Below are 25,925 nucleotides of genomic sequence, written 5' to 3'. Positions count from 1 at the left end.
GAATGCTTGTATATAATGTCTACAATGATGATGAGAGTTTCTAAATTTGAAGTCTGTTAGAAAAGGCGGGGGACCCTTGCAAGGAAGTGAAATTTGTTGGATATTACGTAGTAACATCAACAAACATTGTTCATGCATGCCATTTGTTTGATAAAAGTTCAAAGATGTATTTTGTTTTTGGGCATCATATTGTTAATCTGGCAAACAGATAAGGTGCATGCAATTGCTTGATGAAATGTTGGAGCGAGGTTTGATTTTCACGCATGTTAGCTTTAAAGGTCACTTTATTGTTAATTAAGAGGCGCATGCCAATTGTTTGAGAAAAACGTTGCTGGTATAGCAAGCTCCTTGGTTGAAGACACATGAAAATCGATACGAGTATCTGCTCCTTGTATTTATTCAATGAAAGAAATTCCATCAATGTCTATCTAAACTTATCAGAGCTGTGTTTCTCCAATTAGGGTGAATGATTTGAAGGTCTTGACCAAGTAAAGACGAATATTGGAACCTATTCAAGGGAATCATTTCTCGTTTGTGAACTTATTGTTTGCTTATTCAGCTTGATTTAACTTACTTGGATCCTTAAATTATCTTTACAGTGGATCATCTGATGCAGTATTAGGAAGCACCATTCAAAAAAAAAAAAGTCATCTGATGCAGCTTGTAACGTGTTAATAAGAGAAGCCGAGAATGGAATTAACAATGTTCTATGATCCAATTTGGGGAAATTTGTTGATTTCAAATCTTTTTTTTTACTTGGTCTCACCTCAAGTAGATGATGTTTATTGATACGTAAGATTGAGAGTTTGTAATTCGACGAGCCTGTTTATAATGTTTATGGCGTTGATGATGAGTTTTAGTAGTTCTAGAAGAAATTAGTATTTAAGAATGCTTGCATATTATGTCTTTTTTTCTTTTTTTTTAATAGGCTTGCATATTATGTCTACGATGATGATAAGAGTTTCTAGAACTGGAGAGTGTGCGGGAGACTATTGCAAGGAAATGAAATTTGTTGGAGATTAAGTGGTAACACCCCCAAACATTGATGATAAGGTGCAGGCAATTGCTTGTTGAAATGTTGAAGCGGGGTTGGATTTTCGGGCAAGCTAACTTTAAAGGTGATATTATTGTTAGTTGTGTAAGAGGCACATGTCAACCGCCTGAGAAAAACATTGCTGTTGTAATAATAAGCTTCTTGTTAGAAGACACATGAAAATTGACACGGTGTCTGCGCCATGTATGTAATCAATGGAAGGCATTTCCTCAATATGTCCATCCTGACTTGTATGGCCATATTAACTTGTACGTGATGAGTTTCTCCAATTGTAGGAGAATGCTGTAAAGGGCTTGGCTAAGTAATGATAAATATTGGAATCTATTAAAGGGAATCATTTCTAGTTTGTGATCTAATATTTTGCTTCTTTTGCTTTACTTTAGTTACTTCCAACCTTTAATCATCTTTAAAGCCGGGTCATCTGGCTTGTAACGTTTCAATAAGAGAAACTGAGATTGTAATGCAAAATGTTGTTGAGATTATTCAATTCAGTGAGGTCATTTATGGTGTTTATGGTAAGGAGTTTGGAGTGTGAACCTCTTTATCCTCTCTCCCATTTGGGTAGATTGACCTTGATGATTTTTTGATGAACCATTTAGCATAGAGCGAGTATTTGCCATTTGCAGTTGTTGCAAAACAAGTGTGAATTGTCCGTGATGTGGACACATAGAAAGGGGATCCTTTGGTGCAACTTGTAGCATGCCAAGAGAAGTATAGGTCGTAATCTATCAATTTTGTAGCATCTGATTTGAGGGAAGTCCAGGTCGAAAACAATCAATATTCTAAGTTGTAATTTTACATAATTGAGTCTTATACCGTGTTTGTGATTAGCAAGTGCTACAAAACAAGTTGAAATAATTCGTGATGTGGACACAGAGAAGTGTGCATCGTCTGTTGCAACTTGTAGCATGGTTAGAGAAGCCTAAGTTGAAATCAATCGATGTTTCATGATCTGATTTGGGGGAATCTATGGGTTTCCATGCCTTGTCCATCAATCTCCTTCAAGAGGTTGATATTTAAGATTGAGAGTTCGCAATTCTAACAACAAGTTTATGATGTCTATGGCGTTGATGGTGAGTTTTAGGACTTCGAAGAAATTAGGATTACAAAATACTTGTAACGTCTGTAATGATGATGAGAGTTTCTAGATTTGGAGAGTGTGCAAGAGACTTTGTTTTAAATTTCCAGCGATACCGACACGTAACAACAAAAATGTTTAAGTTTCCATCCCCACCGAAATGATACTGAAATTGAAACGCATACCAATACCAAAATCGTTAAGTGAATTAGTGGTATATTATATGGATATGTTTTACTTTGTATTTTGTATAAAAATTTATACGAATTTCATGTGAAATGTGGTATTACTGAATTATCAGACATGTGTTACAACACATGTGGGAGAGTGTGGTAGAGACTTGTCTTAAATTTCCACCGAACCGACATGAAACAACAAAAATGTTTTAGTTTCCATCCCCACAGAAATGATGCAGAAATTGAAATGCATACCGATACCAAAATCGTAAGTGAAATAGTGGTATATTATATGGATATGTTTTAAGTTTCCATCCCCACCAAAACCAACACGCTACAAGTTGCAACAAATGATGCGGCTTTCTTTTTTGTGTCCACATCAAGAACCATTAAAAAAAAAAAATATTATATGAATGTGTTTTACTTTGTATTACGTATAAAAATTTATACGAATTTCATGTGAAATGTGGTATTTACTGAATTATCAGACATGTGTTACAACATGTGACTAAGTGTTCGATCTTATTAAACCACCATGGATGGTTTTCTTGCTCATGTGATTGTTTATAAGTGTATTTGTGCTTATTCAAGTATTTCTTGAAGTTTCATATGAAGGTCTATAAGTTGCATATGTTTCTACATATTTCTGTGATTCTACTAAGTTTCCAATGAAACTTCTAACCAAAATGGTTTCAGCCGAAATTATAAGATTTTCACCTAAATTTCCACCGAAACCGAATTGCCACTGAAATTTCGTTTTCAGCTGAGGCCGACACCAAAACTGAACCCGAAATTTAAAACCATGCTTAAGCTTGAGGGTTCGTAATTTGACAAGCCTGTTTACGATGTTTATGCTGCTAATGACGAGTCTTAGGAGTTCTAGATGAAATTAGGATTAAAGAATGCTTGTATATTGTCTATAATGATGATGAGAGTTTCTAGATCTAGAGAGTGTGCTAGAGAAGGCGGGAGACTATGCCAAGGAAGCAAAATTTGTTGGAGGTTAAGTAGTACACCAACATTGAAGATGCATGCCATTTATTTGATTAAAGGCCAATGACATGTTTTGTTTTTGGGCATCAATTTGTTAAACTGGCAGGTGTATGCAATAGCTTGATGAAATGCTGGAGTGGGGTTTGTTGTTCAGGCTAGCTTACTTTAAGGGTTACATTATTTTTAGTTGAGTAAGAGGCGCTTGCCAACCATTTGATGGTATAGGTATAGCAAGCTCTTTGGTACATAAACATTACAATCGACATTGAGTTTCTGGTCCATGCATCTGATCAATGGAGAAAATTTCCTCAATATGTCCATCTAAACTTTGTCAGAGATGGGTGTTTATGCTGTTGAGGATTTGGGAATGTCAACCTTTATCTCCCCTATCTCCCTTTGGGGTAGATTGATCTCCTTGATCATTTTTTGTTCATAATTTGTCATTAGAGAAATTTCTCATGCGAGTTGTAATTTGCCACAATATACAGTTAGAGGCTCAGAGCGAACAAGTTGAAATTATTCGTGATGTGGATCATTTGGTGTCACTTGTAGTGTGCTACAAGAAGTCTAGGTCAAAATCAATTAATGTTGTAGGATCCAGTGTTTAAAAACGCAGATGTGACGCGGAACGCGGTTGACGCGGTCATAACTCGAGAGTTAAAGGAGTTTTTTTATTGATTGTAGGGCAAAATGCGGAATGCGAATGCGGTGCAATGCGGAACGCGGCCAAGGTAAAAGGGAGTCGACTCTGGCGAGTTCCAAGTCGAGTCAAAGAGTTTTTAAACATTGGTAGGATCTAATTTGAGAGAAGTCAAGGTAAAAATCAATCAAAATATTCTGAGTATTACTTTGCCATAATCGAGGCATAGAGTGAATGTTTGCCGTTACCAATTGTTGCAAAACAAGTTGAAATTACTCGTGATGTGGACACAGAGAAAGTTGCATCATTTGTTGCAACTTGGAGCGTGTTAAAAGAAGCCGTAGATGAAATCAAGCAATGCTGCATGATCTGATTTTGGGGAATCTACGGATCTCCATGCCTTTTCAATCACCTTCAAGAAGTGGATACTTAATATTGAGAGTTTGTAATTATGGGAGCCTGTTTATGATGCTTATGACGTTGATGATGAGTTTTAGTTGTCTAGAAAAAATTAGGATTAGAGATTGCTTGTATATGATGTCAACATTGATGATAAGAGTTTCTAGATCTGGAACGCATGTGAGGCTATTGCAAGTGAAATTTGTTGGAGATTAAGTAGTAACACCAACAAACATTGATAATGCATGCCATTTGTTTGATATTAGAAGCCAAAGATGTGTTTTGTTTTTGGGCATAAAATTTTTAAACGGACAAACACATAAGGTGCATGCACTTGCTTGATAAAATGTTGGAGTGGGTTTTGATTTTCGGGCAAACTAACTTTAAAGGTTGTATTATTGTTAGTTGAGTAAGTGGGATATTCCAACTGTTTGATGGTATAGTGAGGTCCTTGGTAGAATACACATGAAAAATCGACGTGGGTGTCTGCTAGTTGTATCTAATCAATGGAAGAAATTTCCCCAACATGTCCTTCTACACTTGTTAGAGTTGAGTTTCTCCAATTCTGGGAGAATGATGTAAAGGGCCTGTTGAAGTGTAGTGAATAGTAAAACCTATTAAAAGGAATCATTTCTCATTTGTGAGGTTATTTCTTGCTTCTTTAACTTGATTTTTCTAACCTATACCTTATAATTATCTTTAAAGGTGGAACATTTGATACTGCTTATAATGCGTCAACTAAAGAAGCCGAGTTTGGAATCAACAGTGTTGTAGGATCCAATTTTGTTAAATTTGTTGAGACTTTTTGATTCAATAAGGCCATTATGGTGTTTATGTTTATTGGGATTTAGAGGTGTGAACCCCTATATGCCCTCTGTCCCTTTGGGTACATTGGTCTCCTTGATCATTTTTTGGTGCATCTTTTAGCATTAGAGGAAGTTCTTATGTGAGTTATAATTTGCCACAATACATAGTTAGAGTGAGTATTTACGATTTGGAGTTGCTGCAAGACAAGTTGGAATTGTTTGTGATGTGGACACTTAAGGTGGATCACATGGTACAATTTGTACTTTTGTAGCGTGCCAAGAGAAGCCGGGGTTGAAATCAATTAATGTTGTAGGATCTAATTTGAGGGTAGTCAAGGTCGAAATCAATCAATATTCTGAGTTGTACTTTCCCATACTCTAATGTTGTATAGTCTGATTTAATGGAATCTATGAGTTGGAGCCTTGAATATTTTTGATTGAGAGTTATAATTCGACATGCCTGTTTGTGATGCTTATGGCGTTGATGATGAGTTTTAGGAGTTCTAGAAGAAATTAGAATTGAAGAATGGTTGTATTTGATGTCTACAATGATGATGAGTGTTTCTAGAAGACGGGAGACTCTTGCAAGCAAGTGAAATTTGTTCGAGATTAGGTAGTGAAACCAACACACATTGCTGATGCATGCCATTTGTTTGATGAAAGGCCAATTATGTTTTGTTTTGGGCGTCAAATTATTAAACTAGGAAACACAGGTGCATGCAATTGCTTGATGAAATGTTGGGGCTGGCTAGGATGTTTGGGTTATCTATATATTTTTGTTAGTTGAGTAAGTGGCCCATGCCAACCGTTTGATGGGCTTATTTTCTGAGTGGCATGTGTGTAACCAATGTAAGAAACTTCCTGAATATGTCCACCTACGCTAGTCAGAGACGAGTTTCTCCAATTGTGTGCGAGTGGCATAACGGGCTTTGACTGATTGAGTGATGATGAATATTGGAACTTTTTGAAGGGAATCAATTCTCGTTTGTGGGCTTAGTTTTTGCTTATTTAGTTTGATTTTACCTTCATCCTGTAATTATTCTTTAAAGGTGGGTCATTTGATGGCGCTTGTGATGTGTCAATAAGAGAAGCCCTAGATTAGAATCAACACTGTTGTAAGGTGCATGCAATTGCTTGATGAAATGTTGCAATGAGGTTTGATTTTCAGGCAAGCTAAGTTTAAATGTCATATTATTGATAGTCGAGTCAGGAGCGCATGCCAACTGTTTAAAAAAAAACATTGATGGTATTGTAATCTCCTTAGTTGAAGGCATGTGGAAATCGACACAGGTGTCTACTCCGTGTATCTGATCAATGGAAGATAATTCCTCAGTATGTCCATCTGAACTTGGCAGAGAGGAGTTTCTCTCATTGTGGGAAAATGATGTGAAGGGCTTGACCAAGTGATGATCAATTGATACTTAAGATTGAGTCATAAACTAATTCGTTTGGCAAGTTGACATTTTAAGCTCGGTTGGGTTCTACTCACATGAGACTCGTGTGGGCTCTCTCATTGAGACCAACTTCTAATTAGGCTAGTTGAGTTAACCACGGAATGCCTTGTAGGAAGTTCCAGCAGAGTCTGCTGAGGGCTTACTTTGGCCGATTCTCAGCTAAGGGAAAAGGTTTAGATCGTCATCTATGCCATCACCCGAGTATTGAACGAGGTCTTTGTGGGCATATTCTTGGAATGCTCTCATGGATTAGGTTACGCCTGCCTATCGCATTTTTTCGTTAGATATTGTGTATTTTATTTGACTACTGTATTTGCACTACCATGTTTTGATTATGGGTCGAACTCGGCTTGCCTTTTCTTTTTTAATGGCTGGTGAGAGTATTTTGGGTATTGTACAAGCCTTTTGACTGCTGGTTAAATTAGAAAAGACAAGGTAATTTGGTCTTATTATCAAAACATGGTAGTGCGAATATCAATTGTCTTTTATTATTATAATAAGATAGGAGTTTTTTGTCATTTTTTTTATGTATAGCTGTTTTTGGCATTTGGCCATTTTTTTACAAGAGTGCTGCGGTTAATTTTCATGTGATGAATTTTTATCATTTTTATGGCATATGATTATGTTTTTTTTTTATCATTTGTCATAAGATGTGGGTATTTTTGTCATTTTTCATTAGATATCCATGAGATATGGGTATTTTAGTAATTTTTTGTAAGGATAATCTAAAAATTTTACATGAGATTGGAATATATTTTTATCATTTTAGATTAATTTCGTCATGTTTTATGAGAAAAGAGGATTTTTGTCATTTGACATGGGATAAGGATATTTTGGTCATTTTTATGGGATACTTTGCTTATCTTTTAGGGAAAATTCTCAAAAAAATGTGATTTTTATCTTAAAATGTCAAAAAAGGGTGAAGTTGGCTAATTTCTTAAAAAGGGGTGAAACACATCTCAAGGATTGTTTTAGGACGAAAATGTCCTTATGTTGCCTTTCCCTCTAATAAAATAAGCAACAAATCCCAAGGCATTTCACCTAACATTTTGACCTTTTCCCACCTCTCTCTCTCTCTCTCTCTCTCTCTCTCTCTCTCTCTCTCTCCACAATAGAAACAATTGAGGGACCCCCCAAAATTCTCCTCCTTGGTGAGTTGGTGCCCAAATCCAACTCACTATAACAGTGTACCGTCCGGACCATAGGATGATCCAAGCAGTCCATTTGATAGGCCACATCGTAAATAGGTTGTGTCCCAAAAAACTATTTCCATATGATGATCCTAGCCCTCAGATATAAAGAGAAATTGCTTATTATGGAAACCTCTATACATTGGAGGGTTGTGATAATCCTATGCAAATAATTTTTGGGGCACAAGCCATTAATGTTATGGCCCATCAAATGGACGGCTCGGATCATCCTATGGTCTGGACGGTACACTTCATTTTTAAAAAATGGGTGGGGCCTAAATTGGGTTAATTTTACTGTACAAACAACACCATAGATTGATCCAAACCATGGACAGCTTGGATCATCCTATGTTGTGGACGATACGCTTCAATTTGAAAAATATAGGTGGGGCCTACGATTGGGCCTTAATGTTACTGTACGACCAACTCTATAGGATTATCCAAACCATGGACGGCTTGGATCATCCTATATTGTGGACGGGCCTTAATGTTACTATACGGCCAACTCCATAAGATGATCCAAACCATTCATTTGATGGGCCACAATGTCAATAGGTTGTGCCCCAAAATCATTTCCATAGGATGATCACAACCCTACAGTCTATAGAGGTTGCATAAGATGTAGTTTCTATTTAGATCGAAGGGCTAGGATCAGCCTATCGAAATGATATTTTGGGACGCAACATATTTACGTTAATGGCCCATCTAATTGACGGTTTGGATCATCTTATGGTGTGGTATGGGTGGGGCCTACGTTGTTCAAAGATGGGCCCACCATTCCACCAACGGTTTCTTTTGGCCCCACCATCTTTGAACAACGTGGGCCCCACCCATACCACACCATAGGATGATCCAAGCCGTCCTTTAGATAAGCCACAATGCAAATAGGTTGTGCCTAAAAAATCATTTCCACAGGGTGATCTAATGAAATACAATGCAAATAGTATTGTACGGGTCACACCTGAAGGTCGACCCTTTTACATTCTTCCCAAATAGGTGCGAATTTGCCATTATAGGTCGACCTTTATAGCATATGTACAAACAGGTGGGAATTTTACTTGACAGGTCGACCTTTTCACCATTTGACCAAACAGGTAGGAAGACCAATTACAGGTCGACCTTTCCACCATTCCGTCAGACAGGTGTAAAACATGTGAAAAGGTATAATTAGTGGTTCTTAGGTAAAATTAGTAGTTCCTAGGTACAATTAGTGGTTCCGAGTGTTTAAAATTCAATAATACAGTCATTCTCACCTTTTATAGTGGTTTTGATTACATAACTATTTCAATCTTACAATTTAAAGTCTCGAAACGGAACAAGTATTAGGTCATGTAAACTATGAACTACTATGAGATCTAACTGTTTAGACAACTATTTAACTCATTGTTCATACATTCATTGCAACTTTGACATCCATTGAAGTAATATTAGATTGTGTGAAGCAATATTTCTACCTTGGAACTACTATTTATACCTTCGAACCACTATTTATATAGGCCGGAAGGGGTCTCCGCCAAACCCCAGCTTACCTATCGAAAAAAGAGAGAACCAGCCATAACTAAGAGAAATTAAGTGAAATGACTTTAATTGAGGATACACGTGTTTTGATAAGGTGAGGCTCATTATTTAACACCCATGGATGCGGCCCACTATTTTACACACTATTTTGATATATCAGGGTTCATCCTCTCCACTAGAACCCTTGCATATGGTACAATTTTACACCATGAATGGGTCTACCTTCTCCACCCAAATCCATGCATAGGGTGGGGTCCACCATTTTACACTATGTTTGATAGGGTGTCCCGCCAAATCCATTCAAACCATTGTGCTGAGAAAATTCTCGGTGCAAATACGATCCGATTGTACACAAATTAACAAGAAGCAAGCTACAACCCAAGACCTTACGAGAGAAACAATATAGAAGGATTACAATGGATAGTGCAAAACCCACAAACCCGCAATCCTTTCCTTGCTTCTCAATCAAGACCGTAACCAAGAGTAATCCGAGAGAAAACCCCAAGAAGAAACCTCGAGAGGAACCCAAGAAACCCTCTCTCTCTCTCATTAACGCTCTTGCCGCCTACAACACAAGAGAGAACCATCTCTTTTTATATCCTAGGTTTTCTAAAAACCCAAAAAACTTGCCTTTTGCCTTTCGCGTTTTGCCTTTTGCCCTCCCACGCAAGCAACACACAGTGGTGGGAAATAAGGCAACTTCCCCAACACAATGCATTGGGTGCAGCCCACCATTTTACCCCATGTTTTGATAAGTGGGCCCCACGATCTTCACCCAAGTCATGCGTGTTGTCTCTTATTTTACACCCATGCTAACATGAGCCAAGAATGCTCGTGCCATTAAAATTTCGACAGAAAAAATAATAAGAGAGGCTGTTAACTAGTTAAATACTAAGGAATTGGGTAGGGTTTTACCTGGGCTGCATCGGCCCGACCCGATAATAACTCTGGTAATCATGGGTCATGGGTTGGGTTAGGTTTTAGGTTGGAAAGCCCGATCAAATCTTGGGTGGGGTCAGTTTTAAAGATAAAAAAGAAGAAGAAGAAACCTGACTCGACTCGTGTAGGTGTACAATGACTTTCTTATGTATCTCTCAAATAACATGACAAATTAATTACTATTCCGGGGGTGTCAATGGACCCAGACGGTCCGATGGATAGACCGAATCCGAACATTAATTGACAGAATTTTGGCACACTAGAAGGATCCATGGACATATTTTGGATCCTCTTTGTAAGATCTGAAAAATTTCGGATCGTGATCCGAAGTAAAAAAAAATCTGATGGATAGTCACGATCCGAAGTCCTTTAACTAAAATACCCTCAAAATATTTCTTATAGAAAGTCTTAAAGGAGGGGTATCTCATAAAAATGACGTAAATGTTAGCTTATGACTTTCGACTTCCCCCTTTTTTGAGACATCTTTTTCTCTTCCTTTCCTTAATAGGTTTTTCTTCTTGTAAACTTGCCACTCACTATCAACAAGGTTAAGTTACTAGAAAGTTTTATCGTCACGCACCATTAGGGGTGTTCGTTCGGTTATAAACGAACCGAATAGACTGAAATTTGATAACCGAAATAATTTCGGTTATCAAATTTATTTCGGTTATCAAATTTCGATAACCGAAACCGAACTGAAATTTCCAAAAACTGAACCGAAACCGAACCGATTAAAAATTCGGTTATTTGGTTATAACTGAATAGTGGCAGAAAAAGAGGAAAAAAAAGCAAAATTTTGATATGGATCGGAGGGCTAGGATCATCCTATTGAAATGATTTTTTGAGCACAACCTAATTAAGTTGTGATAAATCAAATGGACGGTTTTGGTCATCATACGGAGTGACCATATAGCATTTTTTTTGGAAAAATAATGGTTTTTATCCATAATTTTAGTTATTCGGTTAACCGATTTTTTTTTGAGATAACCGAAACCGAACCCGAACAACCGAATTTACAAAAAAAAAAAAACCGAAACCAAACCGAAAGAAAAAAAACCGAACCAAACCGACCAAACCAATTCGGTTCGGTTCAGTTATTTGGTTATAACCGAATAAGGAACACCCCTACGCACCATCGAACACTGGAGTTCTTTTCAACAATAAATCATATTCTTCATCAAAATCATGGGTTGTTATTAGATATGGTGACTAATTCTTTTCTGAACTGAGGATGTTTTGGAGTTCAATTCAAATGAAGAAGTTTAAGATTTTTGTTGTTCTGTAAGTAGGACCTACTAGGACACTCCGATGGACGGTCCGATTTGGAATGGAACTTGACCGGGACACAAGAAGTAGGATCCGAAGAACATTCCGAATCCGATCTTACCAATAAGGGATTTGAATAGATCTTTACTAAGACATAGGTGGATCCGATCCGAAGTGGATCCATTGACACCCCTACTATTCCTAACACAATTAATGAACTGCCCACCAGTTGGACTGAACTCAGATTACCAATTAAGCCAAAAAATTGATCTGCCGTGACAGTCAAATAATTATGGTGCAATGGATAACAATCAATGATAAAAAATTAAAAAAAAGGAAAAAAATTGTTCACATTCAACGAGACAATTCCAAACTATGAAAATTCCAAGAAGGTGGGGTCGCCCCCACCTTCTTCGTCTCTTGTCTCTACGAGTGACATGGGCCACATGGCACCTGTTCTCTCTATCGATACATACTCAATCTTCTTGGGCCCACCCCATCCGAAATCCGTCTCGTAGGCCCGAAATCTCGGCGAACCGGCCACCGTTAATAACAACTCGCCCCATAAAGATAAATATTTCCTAGGCCAAAATTCGGCATCTTTCAAAACCTCCCCGTTCAGTCCCAGTATCGCTTTCCGAATTGCTTCCGACCCGATCACCAACCCGTTCTCTCCACCGAGTTCACTCGCCTTTGACTCGGCAAAACACACGCCGGTACAGTTCCCGAAATACGCAGATGGTAGCGGTGGGTCCAAGCGGGCCCTACAGTCAACAGCAAATGCACCATGGACATTTTTTTCCCCTGCGACCTTTCGAAGTTTGACTAGGCAAACCCACACATATGTGTACGTTAGCACGAACGGCGAGTAATGGGTCAGTTTATGACCCGGTTCGACTCGGGCCAAGACCCACTGCCTGAGCCTATCGATATCAGACCGAGCCAGGACAAATGTGGCTCGAACCACCTCTTGGTCTTCACTCTTCTTGACTTCGGACCATTCAGGTCTATATGTCACCTTAAGTTTTTCCAGCTTTAAGAAGTAATTTCTCTGGATCTGTTCGAAACGTGTCGCCACCGTCCGATCAATGATCGGTGGCGATGTAATAAGCGAGAGATCTCCACCGGATCGACAGATGGACGCCCAGGATTTCCTGAAATGGGTCATGCTGCTCCCATCAACAGCTGCATAGTGTATCGACATTCCGATAGAGATGCCCGCATTGGGAAATACAGTGACTTGCAAGGCAAGAACTGGAATTTTTTCGTTGCTTGAGGTGGTTTGAAGAGGAGGGACTAGAGGATGGAATTGTGTTACATCTCGGGGGTGGTTTGTAGTGAGTTTGTAGAAATCAGAATCCGACTCGGCTACGGTTAAAGAGACTGATCTCGTGGTGGCCATGGCCTGTTTGTGGGGAGAGAATGAGATTTCCGGCGAGAGGGTAGAAGAGTTGGAGAGAGAGAGAGAGGGAGTTTTTATGGTTGGGAAGGGTGGTTTGTAGGAAGTGAGTTGTGGGGAGTGGGTGTTCGTAAAAGAAGACTATTTGGACTGGGGTTGATTGCAGCCATATGACGTCGAAGAAGTTGAGCACGACGGAGGTGTTGGCGACCGAGCCGGGTGGCGGAGAGACTCGAGTCTGCTTGAGCACTTGCACCGTGTGGGGCAAAGCAATGACGAGACGAGAGAGAGAGAGAGAGAGAGGAGAGATAATAATATATAGATGAAATATAATAAAGGAAAAATTGTTAGAAAAATGCAAAGTTTTCATTATATTGTGAAAAAAGGGTAGTCATTTCAAATTTATAAAAAAGGGGCTGTCAGGGTACGAAAATAGGCCTTTAGGACAAATATACCCCTTGTTTTTCCCACCAACTTTATAAGCTCATTTTCCTAAGCTATTTGACCTACCACCTTATCTTTCTTCTTCCCCAACCAACTTCCAACGTGAAAAACACCATTGTTGGATACCTTGGTAGCTCATCCAACGTGAATAACAACCACAGTCTTTTGGAAAAAAAACATCATTACTTGTTTCTTCTTGGTTGATAAACATAGCTCCGAGTATGGCCATTCTCCTCTACTTGAATAAGGTTTACATATTCTTTTCATGTTTTCATGTTTTCATGATTTCTTGGGTTTTCATGTTTTTCATGTTATTTGTGCGTTGTTTTCATGTTTTACCAGCCTCTTTGTTTGGATATTACCATGTTTATCTTGACCTCTCTCTCTCTAACTCTCTCTCTCTATCCTCTCTCTCTTTGTGTGTGTGTGTGTGTATAGAGAGAAGCCTGATTGGACATCGTATGTATACTTGGACTCTTGGAACCATTAGTTAGGCTTCAGAACCACAATTTAGTGGTTCCTCGAAGGTTAAATAGTGGTTTCATGACTGTAAATTATGGTTCCCAAGTGATTGGTACATTGTAATACTACTTTATTGGTTGTGAAAGGGATCATGACTATATCATTAGTGTTTGGAACATATTGGAATCATTACGTAGGCCTTGGAACCACAATTTAGTAGTTTCGAGAGGTTACATAGTGGTTCCAAGACTCAAAATTGTAGTTCCAAGAGTCCAACTAGTGTTTGGTATATTATTACAGTATTTTAGTGGTTTTAAAAGTCATCATTGACGTATCATTGGTGTTTAAAACCTATTGGAACCATTACTTAGGCCTCGGAAACACAATTTAGTGGTTCGAAGATATTTTTTACCGCTGAACATGTGGTTCCCTAGTGGTTCCGGGGTATAAAATGTGGTTCCGTAGTGGTTCTGAGGTATAAAATGTGGTTTCCTAGTGGTTCTGGGGTATAAAATATGGTTCCTTAGTGATTCAGGGGTATAAAATGTTGTTCCCTAGTGGTTCCGGAGTATAAAATGTGGTTTCCCAGTGGTTCCGGGGTAGAAAATGTGGTTCCGTAGTGGTTCTGAGGTATAAAATGTGGTTCCCTAGTGGTTCCGGGGTATAAATTGTAGAAAATGTGATTCCGTAGTGGTTCCAAGGTAGAAAATGTAGTTCCCTAGTGGTTCCGGGCTATCAAATGTGGTTCCCTAGTGGTTCCGAGGTATAAAATGTGGTTCCCTAGTGGTTCCCTAGTGGTTCCGGGGTATAAATGGTGGTTCCCTAGTGGTTCCGGGGTATAAAATGTGGTTCCCTAGTAGTTTCGAGGTATAAAATGTGGTTCTCTAGTGGTTCCGTGGTAGAAAATGTGGTTCCCTAGTAGTTCCGGGGTGAAAATTGTGGTTCCCTAATTGTTTCGAGCTATAAAATGTGGTTCCGTAATGGTTCCGCCGTAGAAAATGTGGTTCCATAGTGGTTTCAACTTATAAAATGTTGTTCCCTAGTGGTTCCGGGGTAGAAAATATGGTTCCCTAGTGGTTCCGAGGTATAAAATGTGGTTCCCTAGTGGTTCCGGGTTATAAAATGTGGTTCCCTAGTGGTTCCGAGGTATAGAATGTTGTTCCGGAGTGGTTCTAGTGTATAGAATGTGGTTCCGTAGTGGTTCCGAGGTATAAAATGTGGTTCCCCAGTGGTTCCGGGGTATAAAATTTTGTTCCGTAGTGGTTTCGGGGTAGAAAATGTGGTTCCATAGTGGTTCCGGGGTCAAAATTGTGGTTCCCTAATGGTTTCGAGCTATAAAATGTGGTTCCCTAATGGTTCCTTGGTGGAAAATGTGGTTATGTAGTGGTTTGGACTTATAAAATGTGGTTCCCTAGTGGTTCCGGGATAAAACATGTGGTTCCTTAGTGGTTCTGAGGTATCAAATGTGGTTCCCTAATGGTTCCGGGGTTGAAAATGTGGTTCCCTAGTGGTTAATTGTGGTTCCCTAGTGGTTCCAAGCTATAAAATGTGGTTCCCTAGTGGTTCCGGGGTATAAAATGTGGTTCTGTAGTGGTTTCGGGGTATAAAATGTGGTTCCCTAGTGGTTTCGACTTATAAAATGTGGTTCCCTAGTGGTTCCGAGGGTAGAAAATATGGTTCCCTAGTGGTTCCGGGGTATAAAATGTGGTTCCTTAGTGGTTCCGGTGTATAGAATGTGGTTCCGTAGTGGTTCCGAGGTATAAAATATGGTTCTCTAGTGGTTACGGGGTATAAAATTTTGTTCCGTAGTGGTTCCGGGGTAGAAAATGTGGTTCCCTAGTGGTTTCGGGGTAGAAAATGTGATTCCCTAGTGGGTTGGATTTGGGCACCAACTCACCAAGGAGGAGAATTTTGGGGGGTCCCTCAATTGTTCCTGTTGTGGAGAGAGAGAGAGAGAGAGAGAGAGAGAGGTGGGAAAAGGTCAAAATGTTATGTGAAATGCGTTGGGATTTGTTGCTTATTTTATTAAAGGGAAAGGCAACATAAGGGCATTTTCGTCCTAAAGCAATCCTTAGGATGCGTTTCACCCCTTTTTGAGAAATTAGCCAACTTCACCCTTTTTTGAGATTTTAAGATAAAAATTACATTTTTTTGAGAATTTTCCCTATCTTTTATAAGATATAGGTATTTTCATAATTCCCTTGAGAAGTGGGTATTTTGGTCTTTTCAACAGGAAATGGGTACTATGGTAATTTTCAATGAGATATGGTGTGTTTTTATTCATTGTACGTGAGGTAAGGGTATTTTGATCATTTATGAGAAATTTTGGTCCGTTTTTTTAAGGGAAATGATAAAGAAATGTAAAGGGCTGGCATAAGGTTATTATAGTTCCCAAAAGGCTCTGAAAAGCCTATTTAAAAAGGAAAGGGAAATGATATTAGCACTCCCTTATAAGATATTACTTTAATCATTTTTATAAGATAAAGATATTTTGGTCGTTTATTTTATCATATAACATATGAGACACAGATATTTTGTCCTTTTTATCCTTTTTCATAAGATATAGGTGTTTTTTCATGAGGAAGAGAGGGGTACATTGATTTCATCACAAGGGGTTTAGTTTTGGGTGTAAAAATTAAGTGGCCATTATGCATCGGAGGTGTTTGCGCCACCGTTATGTGGGTCCACTACACAGAACGAGATGGCCATTAAGTTCAGGGTCCACTGCATTTTACACTTCTCTAATCAGCTGTTAAAAGGCTCTCATAATTCCCCAAAAACTATCAGCCACTAATATTAATGATGTTTAAGAAAGTGAGTGTCGGCATGAAAAAAGGGAGTCTCCCTAATAGAACATACTTGTATGCACTGGCTAATATATGAACTAGGGTTGCAACTCGGGTCGGGCGGGTCGGGTCTAATCTTTTACAGGAAAACCCGAGATTCGTAAATCCAGCCCTACCCAAGATAGTTTCTCAGGTCGGGTCGGGTTTTTATTTTTTAGCGTAGAATAGTAACTCGTTTTAAAGATTGTAGAAAAAAAAACAAATCTTCACACCAAAAATCTCTAAATTATCTTATCAAGTGTATATTTAAGGACACTGTATTTTCACATAACAGACATGATCACCTCAATGAAAACAATTGTACCACTATATTGGAAAATAACTTTCTATGTTATTCAAGAGATATTTAAGGAAGTTACAGTACACCCATATGAGTAGATTTCGTGTATTTTTTCCTGGCCCTACCCAAGATTGAGTCGGGTTTTCCCATTTAAAACCCGACTCACCCAAGATCCATGATTTCTTATCCTGACCATGTTATTTTTGGGTCGGGTAAAACCGGACCCAAGTTGCAGCCCTAAAATGAACAGACATGAATCCGCAGAAGACTGACATCGATCATTCAGCATTCCAAGTTTCATCAGAAGACCAGCAAAATTATGTTTAGAGCTCTCTTACCTTAATGAAATCCAAAAGGAGACAGCTCTATACAGTTATTAATAAAGCAGGCAAGCATCTGATAACTAATGCTAGATCATTTGCTCATTCGGCTCATTGCCTTAACTCAAGTTATTTTCCCTCCAATGCATAGATAATAATATCTAAATAAACCACATCTTAAACAAGCATCGGTATTAAACTAAACATAATAACTAATGCTAGATCACGTGAGCCAGAATATCAAAAGATATTTCAGAAAAAAACTTTCACTTCTTCCTTTTCTTTGGGGGCTGGAGGGTCTCTTCCTCCTCATCCTCGGCTTCCTCTTCGCCCTCTTGATCCTCCTCTTCTTCCTCTACCACTTCTTCTTCATCCTCCTCACCTTCATCCTCATCTTCTTCCTCTTCATCATCGTGATCCTCAGCTTCTTCCTCTTCATCGTCATCGTGCTCGCCATTTTCTTGTCCTCCTCCTCGTCCTCCACCTGGTGCATTTTTTCCATTGATGTTGTTCGTGTTGTTATCGTTACCTCCTCCGTCCTCTGAAGAGGGTTCCTCCTCACTTTCTCCAAAGCCTCCGTCTCTACCACCATCATTGTCATCGTCTTCATCATCCTCTCCTCCGTCGATCGGCTTTGGTTGCTTTTCATTCTGATCATTTCCTTTGCCTCCAAGTTTGCCGATTAATAATAGCCCCAATGGGTCCTGAAACTAGTTCACAAGTAGTTCCATTGTCAAAATATTGCTGATTGAGGGTAAAAACTCTGGAAAAGAGGTCTACAAATTCTAGTTTGAGAGAATTTTTTTCTTGGAATGTAGAATGATAAGGCCAATTAAGAATTAAAGGCATTAAACCAGTGTTGGAATCAAGCCATTGTCATGGCGTGGCACTACTCAAAACATAGGATACCGGGATTCTTCCAGGGTATTTCTTTTACCTCATCTGCTTCTATTCAAGAATATTACTATCCCATTGTTGAAAATAGTAAGAATTATAAAATATATCCAAGATATAAATGTGTTTGATAATCCCTCATGCTTCGAATAGAAAATTCAGCAAAACATAAATGAGAGTTTATAAACTAATTCAACAATCCAAAACATATACTGTATGTGTGGTCTAACAACCTCCATATCAACGAAGTAGGTCACATGAAAAACAAAGGGCTTGCAAACGGCTGAGATCAGCCTCTTTAGCTTTTGTTTTCTAGAGATTTTATATGGCGTGTCAGCGGGAAGTCCAGTATTTTTTTCATAAAGTAGTGGGGCCCACTTCACAGGAGGATGATCTAAATCGCTCATTTGTCGTGCCATAACATAAATAGGTTAACCCGTTATGGCACAGGTTAACCCCATAGATCATCATAGGATGATCCTAACCCTACGGTCTGTATAGGGACTGCACATTATAGAAACTTCAATAGATCCGAGGGTTAGGATTATCCTATGGAGATTATCTGTTCCAACAAATGAACGGTTTTGATCATCCTATGAAATGAGACCCACTGTACTTTCTAAACAATCCTGGTCTTCGAGCGCACTCACCATATAAAATCTCAGTTTTTAAGACCAATGTTTTACCTTGATTTTTTACCTTAAAATTTTATATGAATTACTATAAATATAAGTTGATGGGCAAGCTTCTTTATGGACTCAATATTTGCATTACCTAAGGTAGGATGCTTCGAGTCCATCATGGTAGCGGTGGATCGGTTCTCTATGCCAGCTTCATCTCTCCGTCGATTGAATGCACGGATGAGGAGGCAGCAAGGCTGTTTCATCAAGAATGTGGTGAATGGGGCATTCCCGACTAGGGGTGCAACTCGGGTCGGGTTGAACCCAAATAGAACCCAACCTGAAACTCAAAACCATTAACCCGGACCCGGACCCGGACCCGGACCCGACTTTCAACCTGAACCTGATTTCCCAATTCGGATCGGGTTGAGTTATATCTTTCCCCATTAGGTTTTTATGTTGTAAAAAAACCAAAACTGAAAAAAGGAAAACTTTTTTTATTTTAAAAAAGTTGTCAGGTTAAGATGCGGGCCGGGTCAAACTGACACTTCAACCCGAGTACCCGAACCCGACTCAGGTTCAACTTCCTCAGCCCGAACCCGCTCAAACACAACCCGACCAACGAATTTTTCGGGTTGAACCTGACCCGAGTTGCACCCCTGTAATCCTGAGAATGTCGTGAGTGACCACGACCCCATGGAGGACGCTTTCTCCAGGCATAAGATTATCTAAAAGCTTATAAATATAGAATCTCCTCTTTGAGGAATGATAGAATGGCTTATAAATATACATTTCTCTCCTCCCTTTCGAGAAAACGGTTCCTACACATATGTGTAGATAAGTTATCTACACACTAGCTTAAAATACAGTGGGGCCACATTATTTGGGTGATCCAAACCATTCATTTTTAAGGCCCTCACATAGATAGGGTGTCCACAAAAAATCAGATCTTATGGATCGTAGGGTTGGGATGATCCAATGGATCTGATTTTTTGTAGACACCCTATCTATGTGAAGGCCTTTAAAATGGATGGCTTGGATCACCCAAACAATGTGGGCCTCCATAAGCTAGTGTGCAGAGAACTCTCTACACATGTGTAGGAACCGTCTCTTTCTTATATACATGTAAATTTCTCCATAGCTATTAATATTAAATGCCTAATATGTGTAAGTAGTTTAAGTTGCATATTCGCCCCCCTTTTTTTTACTTTGAACAACCACCTCTAGTGTATTTATGACAACTCTTTTACACTCGAGGGGGATGTCCCAAGTAAAAAAATACGGTGAATATATCAATTCCCCGAAAGAAAATATCTCCAAGTGGGACCCATTAAGTAACCACTAACCACCAAACTAATACCGGTTATTAAAAGGGGTCCCACGGCGCAAGTTAGCGTCTACCATTAACACAGATGTGACGCGCAGTTCTAGCTTTTCTTACCTACCTTCTGAAAACCAAAGCGTACGATAAAAAAAAAGAACACTGAGCTTAATCAATACTCAATCAAATAATAGACTGTTACGTAATAATTAGCTTCTTAATTAATTAAGATTAGTCTGACTTACTTGCGTTGGACGATGGGGTTTGACCAGAGTGCAGGATAGCCAACCAACTAGGGTTTCCGAGGCGCATGTTAGCGAACTCTGATTTCTGAAGACTTGAACCGGACCCCGGTTAGTTTCCATCTATACGGCGATTATCTCGTTAGATTCAGAGCCCTCAACCGTTAGATCAAACAAATCCCGTTACGCGCAGAGAGTAAAAATAACTTTATCTGCAAAAAGGTCGGAAAAATTAAAGGAAAAAAAGATTTTGGAAGAAGACAAAAATAGAAACTTTATCGTAAATCATTTGCCGGGAAAAGACGTATTTTGACGAGGATTAGAGAAAGCTAGGGTTTGTTTATTCACGTGTTTTGTTTGGCAGCCATAAATAAAAAATACAAAAAATTAATGGAATCAGTGCTGACGAACCAGAGAAAAAGAGAAAGAAATCTGAGGGAAATCAAGAAATTCAGGTCAAAAACTTACTGGCGGTTTGGAATGGACACATGGATTTTATAATCCAGAATGTAAAATCCGAGCTAAAATCTATATTTTATAAGCTAAAACTTGGATTTTACAAACTAAAACCTGAATATCACAATACATGGACTATAAAATCAAGAGGTTTTACCTTACAAAATACAGGTTTTAGTCTGTAAAATTCAGTATTTTACAATCCTGCATTATAAAATCCATGGATCCAAACAGCTTCTTAGGCATTTAAAAGGCGAACCCTCCAGAAAACGAGAAACCACCAGAAAACTTCAGATTCGAGCAAGAAAGGGAAGGAATCAAGCAAAAAAAAAGCCCTAATTTTCTTCGGAAACGCAAAAATCCTTGGAGAAAAAAAATCCTACAAAGATTACATACCTTGAATGAAGATCCGAACCGAAAATTAACAGATCTAACGCTTTCCGCCACTAAAACCTGGAAAAATCAAAATCAGAAACTCAGTGAGAGAGAGAGAGAGAGAGAGAGAGAGAGAGAGAGAGACAGAGAGAGCTGAAGAAACTGCCCGTAATATTTACGCAGGGCTTACGTGGAGTCCCACGGGCAGTCTGGGCAGGCTTGGGGAAATGCCATGCTTGTGCTGCCCGAAGAAATAGTGGAGACTGAGAAGAGGGATTAATTTAATGAAGGGGTTTTATTAGGGCTAAGTTAAGAGAATAGGATTCTACTCTTAGGCTCCTCCTAGAGTCCTAGGGCATGATGGGCATCTCTACGCAGCTTTAACCATGGTTAGTTATGAAGGTTTAAGCTGGGTTAATGCTCGTTTTCAAGACAGTTTCTCTGGTGAGATTTTGTAGTAGATTTAGTGAGAGCGACATGTAAGATACTATGCGACCAACCATTGATCTTAGATCATTAGTCTAGATTAACGAGTGAGATCAAGTTTCAAATTACTGGATTTACTCATTAACCAAGTCTTGTAGTTTGTTGAGCCATAAACTCCTAATTTGTAATTTGTAGGGAAGTGGCCATATTCAGCCCATGAAAAATATCTAAATATTTGGCTAAATGCTTAATGTATGCTACATAAATTTTATCTACTCATATTTGGCTAAATGCTTAATCATAGTCTCTTGATTTCCATACATTTTCTATTAAATTTAGACTCATGAAATTTAATTTTTTTAAATACCTATTTTTCTCAAACCATTTAGAGTGTCCTTAGATAACGGATGCACGGGAGTGACTTGTAGAACGTGTGGGGCCCACTTGTTCAATGATCCAAACTATTTATCTGATAGGCCTTGTTATGGCTAGGCCATTCATCAAAATCCACCCCCATTGAATCATTCTAACTAGGGGTGCAACTTGGGTCGATTGTTTAGAATTTTTGTGGAGCTTCTACCATATATACGGCTTGGGTTCAAGTTATTTCCAATTCATTTTTAGCAAAAGCTCAACCCAGCCCAACCCAAATTGCCGTTTGGTTGCCGGAATTTTTTTGGTTTTTGGGATTTTTGTGGAACAAAAAACTTCCTGAGAGATTGGTGGGAAAAAAAACTCCCTGGAAGTATCCCGATTTGGTTGACTGGACTACGGTGGGGAAAAAAAAATGCTTTGTTTGGTTGCTTGAGCTGCTGGGAAGAAAAAAATTCTTCTGCAAGCTTATTTTTTGTTCATGGGATTATTATTTTTCCTTCCTGAGGTTTCGTGCGGTGTTATCTTGGTTCCTGGGATTATTTTGGGCCCAGCAACCAAACGTGGGTTTCCTGCAGAAATTCCACCAAAGTCCCAATAACCAAAAAAATGAGTACTGAACATTGTTTTTTTATTTTCTCACCCAACCTTTCACACGCCACAAATTAAAGTGTTAGAATCGTCCCAGTGGGGTGGATTTTGCTCCAAGACAAATCTATATCAAGGCCTAACAAATAGATGATTTGGATCATCGCACCAATGGGCCCCACGTGTATTTCTAGTTGCCTCCCATTTGGATCATCGAGGAGAAAAGTATGGAATGGCGTAGTAGTTTCGAGCAATTACAGATTTCGGGTAATTTTTAAAACAAGCATCAAACCCGGGTGAATCTTCAAAAGGGGGTGGAGAAAAGACCCAATACCCTTCTGACATCAACAGAAATCTAAAGGAGCTTCCTTTTTCATTACTGCCCATTAAATTGGCGCGCTTCACAAGGATTCTTTTGGTTGGTCTGAATGTGTATTTGAACCGACAGAACCTTCGTTTCTATCTTGGCCGTCAAAAACAACTAGAGACGGATGGATGCTTGACATGTGTTGAAAAACTTTTTGGAACACTGGCACCTTTATACATAGCTGGTTTGGTTTGGATTTGAAATATTTCTTTGAGCCCAAAGTCCCTTGGGTTCGTTTAAATCTTGGCCGTCGCCAATATGCATAGACGTCGGATCCACGACACTTGGACATCAATATGAAACGGTGGCGTCTTCTAATAATCCCGCTTCTCTGTATGAGATTCCGTCGGCGTACCCATTATTTCTGCCTGCGTACCTATTACTTCCGCTTACACCCTATTTCTGCCGGCATACCTATTACTTCCGCTTACACTCTATTTCTGTCGGCGTACCTCTTGATATTTCTGCAGCGTTCTTTAGAATCCGGCGGCATATTCAATATGTTTGGAACACATGTTTGAACCTAGAAAATCCGGCAGCGTACTCGATATTCCGGCGGCGTACTCTAAAATCCGGCGGCGTACTTGATATCTTTGAACGATTGGTGTTTCTTGAATCCGGCGGCGTACTCAAGAATACGGCGGCATTCTAAGCCAAAAGAGGCGTGGGAAATAATAACATGTTCAATAACATTGCCGTTATAAGTCAAAAGAGACGTGAGCCGTTATTATCCAAAAGATACGCATGCGCTCCCGTTATGATGTGATTTGACGTGAAAAGTGGGCAACTTTAACGCTTTTTGATTATATTTTCACTCCCCCTACATTGACGTCCTCATCTTCTAAAATTTTTAAAGATAATGATTGACGTTCTCATCCATCAGGAAGGGCAACATACGACTCTGATCATGTCAGAAGGGTGTTAGGGTTTTTTTTTCACCCATTTTTGAAGAATCACTTGTGCTTGATGCTTGTTTTAAAAGTACTGTAAATCCGTAATTGCTCTAAACTACTATCCTATCCCGTACTTTTTCTTGAATAATTGGTCCCTTCATTTACTTTTGCACAACAATTATCTTTTTCTTAAAGAATGTGCCAAAAAACTATACTTGTGAACGGGAAGAAGTACAAGTTAGACAAATTACTCGAAGGAATTCTAAACTGAAGTGCGCCCTCCCAAAAAAACCATCTACATGGGCGCCGTTCACTTTAGCATTCTTCTAAATAGGAATAATTTTGTAACGAAAGCCAAAATCACTTTTTTCGGTACGTAAGCTGGGATTGAACCTCCAACCTTCTCGTTGAAGAACAGAGCCTTGACCAGTGAGGTAGAGGCTCAATCCCAGCTAAAATTACTTTTGTTTTTAGCTCGGAAGCCACCAAAATGGGGTGTGCTTATTAAACAAAGGGGGCAAATTTATTATTTGCCATATTCAAACCAAGGATTGTTGTATAAATTTCCTCTATTTGTAAAGTACCCGCCTGCAACTCCCGTAGTCCCATCAAGGTTTGACGTTGATAGATAATGGGCTTTCTTGACTATCCAATCTTCCAAAATATTAAAGCAAGTGGGGCCTATACATGTGGACCATGTGGTGATTTGAAAATATGGATCTAGGGTTCGATAGGCCCAACCATAACTTAATTTCTCAGTTAATTTCTCATTTAAATAGACCGGAAGGGGTCTCCGCCAAACCCCAGCTTACCGATCGAAAAAAGAGAGAACCAGCCATAACTAAGAGAAATTAAGTGAAAAGACTTCAATTGAGGATACACGTGTTTTGATAAGGTGAGGCTCATTATTTAACACCCATGGATGAGGCCCACTATTTTATACACTATTTTGATATATTAGGGTTCATCCTCTCCACTAGAACCCTGCATATGGTACAATTTTACACCATGAATGGGTCTACCTTCTCCACCCAAATCCATGCATAGGGTGGGGTCCACCATTTTACACTATGTCTGATAGGGTGTCCCACCAAATCCATTCAAACCATTGTGCTGAGAAAATTCTCGGTGCAAATACGATCCGATTGTACACAAATTAACAAGAAGCTAGCTACAACCCAAGACCTTAGGAGAGAAACAATATATAAGGATTACAATGGATAGTGCAAAACCCACAAACCCGCAATCCTTTCCTTGCTTCTCAACCAAGACCGTAACCAAGAGTAATCCGAGAGAAAACCCCAAGAGGAACCCAAGAAACCCTCTCTCTCTCTCATTAACGCTCTTGCCGCCTACAACACAAGAGAGAACCATCTCTTTTTATATCCTAGGATTCCGAAAAACCTAAAAAACTTGCCTTTTACCTTTTGCCCTCCCACGCAAGCAACACACAGTGGTGGAAAATAAGGCAACGTCCCCAACACAATGCATTGGGTGCAGCCCACCATTTTACCCCATGTTTTGATAAGTGGGCCCCACGATCTTCACCCAAGTCATGCGTGGGGTCTCTTATTTTACACCCATGCTAACATGAGCCAAGAATGCTCGTGCCATTAAAATTTCGACAGAAAAAATAATAAGAGATGCTGTTAACTAGTTAAATACTAAGGAATTGGGTTGGGTTTTACCTGGCCTGCATCGGCCCGACCCGATAATAACTCTGGCAATCATGGGTCATGGGTTGGGTTAGGTTTTAGGTTGGAAAACCCGATCAAATCTTGGCTGGGGTCAGTTTTAAAGATAAAAAAAAGAAAAAGAAACCCGACTCGACTCGTGTAGGTGTACAATGACTTTCTTATGTATCTCTAAAATAGCATGACAAATTAATTACTATTCCGGGGGTGTCAATGGACCCAGATGGTCCGATGGATAGACCGAATCCGAACCTTAATTGACAGGATTTTGGCACACTAAAAGGATCCATGGACATATTTTGGATCCTCTTTGTAAGATCTAAAATATTTCGAATCGTGATCCGAAGTAAAAAAAAATCTGACGGATAGTCACGATCCGAAGTCCTTTCACTAAAATACCCTCAAAATATTTC

General features: G+C 39.2%; 1 protein-coding gene and 1 pseudogene across 2 annotated transcripts; both read right to left on the bottom strand.

Moving 5' to 3' along the window:
* Positions 1-11,886: 11,886 nt before the first annotated feature.
* Positions 11,887-13,282, bottom strand: LOC143848939 (malonyl-coenzyme A:anthocyanin 3-O-glucoside-6''-O-malonyltransferase-like; annotated as a pseudogene).
* Positions 13,283-17,232: 3,950 nt separating this feature from the next.
* Positions 17,233-21,520, bottom strand: LOC143848411 (uncharacterized). 2 transcript variants are annotated; one of them, XM_077357354.1, is made up of 4 exons: positions 21,363-21,520; positions 21,194-21,250; positions 20,345-20,553; positions 17,233-17,974 (listed from the first exon to the last, which is right to left on the bottom strand). In XM_077357354.1, exons 3-4 carry the CDS (start codon positions 20,462-20,464, stop codon positions 17,531-17,533), a joined length of 564 nt encoding a protein of 187 aa, XP_077213469.1. In that variant the 5' UTR covers positions 20,465-20,553; positions 21,194-21,250; positions 21,363-21,520; the 3' UTR covers positions 17,233-17,530. The 2 variants fall into 2 exon arrangements, with proteins under 2 accessions (XP_077213469.1, XP_077213470.1); XM_077357355.1 differs by having other exon boundaries at positions 17,233-17,968.
* Positions 21,521-25,925: the final 4,405 nt, after the last annotated feature.

This window comes from Tasmannia lanceolata, unplaced genomic scaffold, assembly GCF_043159265.1.
Source record: "Tasmannia lanceolata isolate RefF3 unplaced genomic scaffold, GAP_Taslan_0.1 ptg000016l, whole genome shotgun sequence".
NCBI classification, from domain to species: Eukaryota; Viridiplantae; Streptophyta; class Magnoliopsida; order Canellales; family Winteraceae; genus Tasmannia; species Tasmannia lanceolata.
This window is presented reverse-complemented; position numbering and strand designations above follow the sequence as displayed.

What these genes read in the sequence shown, in the direction of transcription:
- LOC143848411 (XM_077357354.1), bottom strand. Translation starts at nt 20,464, where the DNA reads ATGGAAACTAACCGGGGTCCGGTTCAAGTCTTCAGAAATCAGAGTTCG. An exon ending in AACCCCATCGTCCAACGCAA is followed by an intron (nt 17,975 to 20,344) that starts GTAAGTCAGACT and finishes CTTGTGAACTAG; the next exon opens with TTTCAGGACCCATTGGGGCT.